This window comes from the organism of the source record quoted next, unplaced genomic scaffold (genome assembly GCF_019419815.1).
Source record: "Pyrus x bretschneideri cultivar Hongxiangsu unplaced genomic scaffold, Pyrus_bretschneideri_v1 Contig30, whole genome shotgun sequence".
Taxonomy (NCBI): domain Eukaryota; kingdom Viridiplantae; phylum Streptophyta; class Magnoliopsida; order Rosales; family Rosaceae; genus Pyrus; species Pyrus x bretschneideri.
The window spans coordinates 2993737-2999868 of NW_025999613.1; the positions used below are offsets into that span (position 1 = coordinate 2993737).

At 39.8% G+C, this 6132-nt stretch overlaps 1 protein-coding gene across 1 annotated transcript; it reads right to left on the minus strand.

Moving 5' to 3' along the window:
* Positions 1 to 1256: 1256 nt before the first annotated feature.
* Positions 1257 to 5658, minus strand: LOC103964428 (threonine dehydratase biosynthetic, chloroplastic-like). Its single transcript, XM_048590064.1, is given in 12 exon segments — positions 1257 to 1659; positions 1791 to 1925; positions 2310 to 2427; positions 2623 to 2693; positions 3172 to 3420; positions 4042 to 4248; positions 4407 to 4531; positions 4534 to 4675; positions 4767 to 4841; positions 4843 to 4950; positions 5042 to 5289; positions 5292 to 5658. Coding segments are annotated over 12 exon segments (1827 nt in total). The 5' UTR covers positions 5500 to 5658; the 3' UTR covers positions 1257 to 1518.
* Positions 5659 to 6132: the final 474 nt, after the last annotated feature.

The window sequence follows — 6132 nt, forward strand, 5'->3', positions numbered from 1 at the left end:
TTTTCCATAAGAGATACCATAATATCTTGGAGGCCCATAATAAAACCGACCATAGTTAAGGCGTCTTCAAACCATACCAAGCTCATTGTTCCTCACAACCCAACATGTGAGTCAATATGATTGAGAGCCGTTGTTGACCATATTCGAAACACTTGCGAGTTTTCATCTTTCGTTGATGTCCCAACAACAATCCGTGTATCGACCAAATATAGGAATGATACATCATAGAAGTTAGAGCCAAGCTTAGAGCAAAGCATTAGAAGATTGAAGTTAAGCATATATGATTTCAAGACAACCTTGCTGATTTCATCACGAAATCAATGCCAATGTCAATCTTTAGAAGCTTGCCAAAATATTGGATTGCATGATCTATCTCATTTTTCAGCATTGGTAGTTCTTAGAGGGAGTTTCGTCAAACTTAGAGAGAGTTGCTTGAATAGTCATTGGTCCTTAATGTACTATTTTTACCTTAGATCAGGAGCATTTTTCCCACTGGATTTTTGCTAACCTAACGAGGTTTTGATGAGATACCCATATTGGGCTGGTCATACTCTTGCATGCATTTTCTACTACTTGGTACATCTTGAAAATGTCAAGTATCGACATTTGCATTGACTCACACTTCTCTTCTTCTTAGGCTACGAGTTTGTCCTAGTGGGTTTTATTGTAGCTAGGTTTTTGTGAGACTATACTCTTATATGTATCTTCTACTTAAGGACTCACTTATGCATAGCCTGTGTCAAACGAGATTACTTCACCAACTGCTCCTACATTTGCGTGAAGACCTGATGCGACTACTTCATAAGTTATACTAAGTTGTACGCAAAAGGGAGAGCGTTGTAAATAGTATTATTCTAGAAGTGTGATTTTGTAAACTAGAAGTAGGAATCCAATAAAATCTAGAAGATTTCTTTCCTTGTATGACTTGTATTACTTAGAGAGCAAGTGAAGTCATCATGAATACTATAAATAAAGTCACAAGGCCAAAGAAAAAACACATTCTCACTAACGCTGAGGTAGTCATTATACAATATAATTAAGGTATATTCTAGTTCTAATTCTAACCTATCTCAATCCCATTAGAGTTGTTGCCAGTAAAATGAATCGAATCCTCAAAAGAAAGAGAATCTTCTTTCTAACCGGCCGAAAATTTCACTTCAAAGAACTATGTCATTTGTAAGAGATGTGAATCCGCCTGTCCGACGGATTCCTTGAGTGTGATTCGTGTTTATCTCACTCATCATATATGAGAGAAATTCTAAAACGCCACCACTTCCCATTCAAATCAAAATAGTAGAGTGTTCTTAAGATACAGACAAATAGAAATCATACTTTGCCCTTGAATACATATTTCTCTTAAACTTCTAAAAGAAATTAATGCATTTCATACCGTAAAACTAACCAAAAGTGACTCCCTCCACTGATTAAAATCTGGTCTGAAGGCTTAAGCTTACTCCCTCCTTTGCAATGTGGAATTCGAACGCCAGAGAAGCGTAATTTCGTAACAGTTGGTCTTAATCAATGCATCAAAAGCTTGAAGTCAATATCATTGGTTACCACTTCATAGTCGTATCCAAGAGTATTGGCTAGAGCATGAAACTCATCAAACTCGCTCTCGGTAACTTGGATCCCAACCAACACATTTGCTCCAGTTTCACCCTATTGCAGAGGAAGGGCAAGTGCCAATCAAACAATTGTTAATCATGAGAAAGAAAAGAAAATTTAAAATTCTTAGCATAATCAATATTGAAATATAGAATCTTTAAAAGGAAAAGATGTTGAATTACAACCTGTCCGCGGTAGTGGAACAAACTAATATTCCAACGTGGACTAAACACGTCCAAGAACTTCATCAGAGCACCAGGTCTTTCTGGAAAGACAAAGCGACAAAGAATCTCGTTTTGAACATTTGATCTGCCCCCCATCTGAATGATGAAAACAAAGTAAACTTAGGAGCAAGATGCGCAAATGCAGCCAGGACAAGAAACAAATCCCTTATTTTAGTTTCACCATTGACGGAAATGAAGTGCTAATATTGGGTCAAAAGAAATCATAAGACTTGTGAAGGAAGATATTTATGAGAATCAAACTCTCACCATAGACACGGAGATAAGTGTTACGTCTTTGGAACTCGAGACTCTCAACAAATGTCATTTGATCGACTAAACAAAAATGAAATTGGTACTATTCCACATACTACATGGTGGTGCTATGGTCCAGCAACATATTATGCCACACTGGGAAGGAAACATAACTGCATATAAACAGACATGCACATATAAGAAGACAATTATAAGCAGAAGAATTACCAAGTAACGCAAGTGATCTTTAACTAAGTCGCTTTTCGTGAGATTGTAAGTCTTGAGTTGAGAAGACTCCAGGCGCTCTTGCATTTCTTGAAGTTCAGAAGCTGTGTGCACACCAACACTGCATAAATATACAAAGGATAAATAAATATCTCACTTTTGCATTTACTATCAACCCTAAGTAACTAAGTAAAAAAACCTTTTTTATGGGAATCAACACAACCGTAGTACACACATCTAAACCAAACAAAAGAAATTGGCCCTGTGTTTGGTAAAAAAAATGAAAAGTGATCACTAAAAAATTCTTAAGGCTTACCTGTACAATACTATAGCCTCTTTATCGGAATTGTATCTGTATTTGAATTCACTGATATTCATTGGGCCCACCTGTCAACCAGAGCGATTCAGTTCAAATCATAAAGACCACATTAACAGGCAGCGGAAAACAAAAAAACAGTTGATTAAAGCACCATTAGCATATGATGTAGGACAACAGGAATAGATATGAACATAGAAGAAGATCCGGACTCACTCTGGCCTTTGGCATCACACCAAAAGGTGTATTGGAATCACTCCAAAAAGTTCTGGCACCACACTGACCTTCGGCCTCACACCGAAGGTGCCTTGGAATCACGCCAAGGTGGTTGTGCTTAGGACACAATCAGGAAACCCACAGTTTCTTTTCACTATCACTTATTTTAAAAGCCTACATAGTAGACCTTTTACAGGCTACTAGGTACATGAATCTAGAAAGATCCACAGTAATATACTAATTTATGAAACCTAATATATTAATATCGTAACATAGAGAGACTCAAAGACAATGAACTTGCAGTCTGCATGTGCAACTTGACCACCAGCATACTAGTTCACAATAATGTTTAAAGCTCCCAGGCTCCTCGGGCACCACAGTTGCGAGTACAGCCTCTTGTTGTTGCCCAACATTAGCAAGTTCAGTCACCACTCTCAGTTTATAAAAGTTCATATTTGCCCCGCTGGTTATTGCAACAACATTTTCTCCTTTAAGACCATAATACTTGCAATAAGCTCCAGCACCGGCAAGAGAAAGAGCACCTGCTGGTTCTAAAATGCTCCTTGTCTCCTCAAACATATCCTGCCACACAAGCACAAAGATAGTTACTTATAAGATCTAAAAATTTCAAATGGTTAATTACATTTGAACCAATCTGTGTCACAAACAGTCAAACAAAGGAAAGAGATTACTCCTGAACATGATTGAATCCAATACTAGCAAGAAGCTCTCCAATGTTGTAAGTGGATTATGGAGCAGGCAACCCTTTGTATGAGAAAAAACATCAAGGGACAAAACTAGAATATCAACATAAAATGGAACCCTGGGTATGGAATCAAAGTTCGAAGGGTGAAATAGAATAACTGCAGAAAAATGGCCCACCCATAAGGCATTAAAACAAGCAGAAAAAGGCCTTGCTGTTACATCAGTTATGATAAGCTTGGTTACGGAATTCCAAGTTCACCACTATATTTTTTTTGGGAATATATCTGAATGCAATTTCTCCATACGCACGTGAATATGTAAATTTTTACAGCAAAGAGGACAGGTAATGGATGTACAATTACAAAGTTAGAAGTAGGATTAGTATATATACCATGCAAATGTGACCGAAGCCTTCATTGAGAAGCCAACTACTGAAGAATGCATGATAAGCAAAAGACAATAACCCACACAAATTTCAAGACTTGAAATAAGTTTCACCTTTATTGAGCCGCAGATTGCATCACGGCTAACAAGAACTACGCTATCAACCGTGTCCTTACATAAGCGGAAGGTCTCTTCACTAACCTCTTTCACAGCCACACCATCTGCAAAACCACCGACCTGGTCCAACATTATTCTCTGGCCACGATGTAGTGACAATGCCATCGCATTTGCATCAGAGGGCTCCACACCAATAATCTTTACCTGCATAAGGAATGACACAATCAGCGATCTTTCAGAATTACATGATATGAAACTAAACACTTACTTCAAAACAACGATGAAAGAAAAGATCAACTTTTTCCGAGAAGAAAGCCTCAACAGATACAAAGAAAGTTGAAAACAACAAAACCAAGACAAACCTTTGGAGCAACCCTCTTTACATAAGCAGCAATACCAGCTATAAGGCCACCACCCCCAACAGGCACAAAAATTGCGTGCAATGGACCCTTTGTTTGGCGCATAATTTCCATCCCAACTGTGCCTGCCCCATAATAACATCCGGGTGATCAAAAGGAGGTACGAAGCTCCTTCCCTCCTCCTTTGCCCACTTCTTAGCATAAGCTTGAGCCTCATCGTATGAATCCCCTATAAGTACAACCATGGCGCCCAATCTCTCAACTGACTTCCACTATACACAAGCAATACACAATTCAAAACATCCAATAAGCCAACCACACAAATTTCAATTCAAAAACACAGCTCCAAAGGAAAAAAAGTACCTTAATCTCCGGTGTGGTGACCGGCATTGCAATCACGGCACTACATTTCAACTTTTTAGCAGCCAAGGCAACTCCCTCCCTGGGCATGGTTTCCGGCCGAAGAGCAAATAACCCCACGATCCAATTGCTTCCTCGGAAGCTTTGCCATCATGTTGTAAGCTCCACGAAGCTTGAACGAGAAAACCTACAAATTCGAACATGACGAGTTCAATACAAAATCTCCAAACTTTCCAATTCAAATTATACTCAAATGAACAATTAGGCAACACACGTACAGGCTGCAAATCCTCTCTTTTCATCCATAGATTCACTCCCAATCGCTCCGAGAGCTTCGTAGCCAATTCTAATGGGGATTCGATGGCCACGTCATACACCTTCGAAGACAGAATGTTAGTTAAGTACTCCATGGCGTCGACAATGTTCCCATTGCCGTTTCCGTCTGTGACCGAACGGTCGGGCACGGCTCCGAGGAAGCCGGGCGGGTACTGGAACGAATTGGCGGAGACCCGGTCTAGAGGCGAGGCGGCGACGTTGTGGCTTCCAATGACACAGAGGAGGTGGAGGGTTTGGCGGAAATCTCGGCCGTCCATCGGGACAGCGAGGCGGAAACGAAGGGCTTGAAAGGACGGCGGGTGCTGAGGTTGTGGGGCCCATTGGGGAGGTGGTAGTGGGAGTGGAGGCGTTTGGAGCGGAGGAACGGGGAATGGGCCGGGCAGAGGCATTGCGCCTCCATTGCCGGTTGGTTGAAAGTGGCTGCAGTTTTATTTGAGAGGGAGAGGGGAGTCGCAGAGGTTTTGGTCCCACAATCTTAATTTTACTCTGTGGCGTGCGTCCCACAATCTCGTCCGGAAACTGCAAAGGACCTGGAGATGTTGTGCATTGCACTCGTGCGTAAATATATTATATCATCAAACCCAGCAGTCAGCAGCGCGTATTTCCAAAACAAAATATAAATGCTTTTGACCAATTACTCATCCATTCAAAGAATTCAAAAGTTCAATATAATTAAAAATTTCAATTTTTTAAGTCAATTTACGTATACTCTCAAGCAGTTATTTTTAGAAATTTTCAATTGTTCCATTTTTCGTACCATTCTTAATGATTGTTTAAATTCTAGGTATGTACGATGCTTAATAATCCGCAGTGGAGAGAGTAGTAGTGGTGGCGAGGATGGCGAAGAGGAGTTGAAAATTGGAGTCTACATCGAATGAACAGACAAACGGACCAACAACAAAATATAAAAAAATAATATTAAACAAACAAGAATGCTGAATAATAAGGCTTTCCATTTATATTAAATTTAACCATAATTCATAAGCAAGGAAACGATAACCTAATTCTAAAGGGCTAGGCCTAGAACCCATAC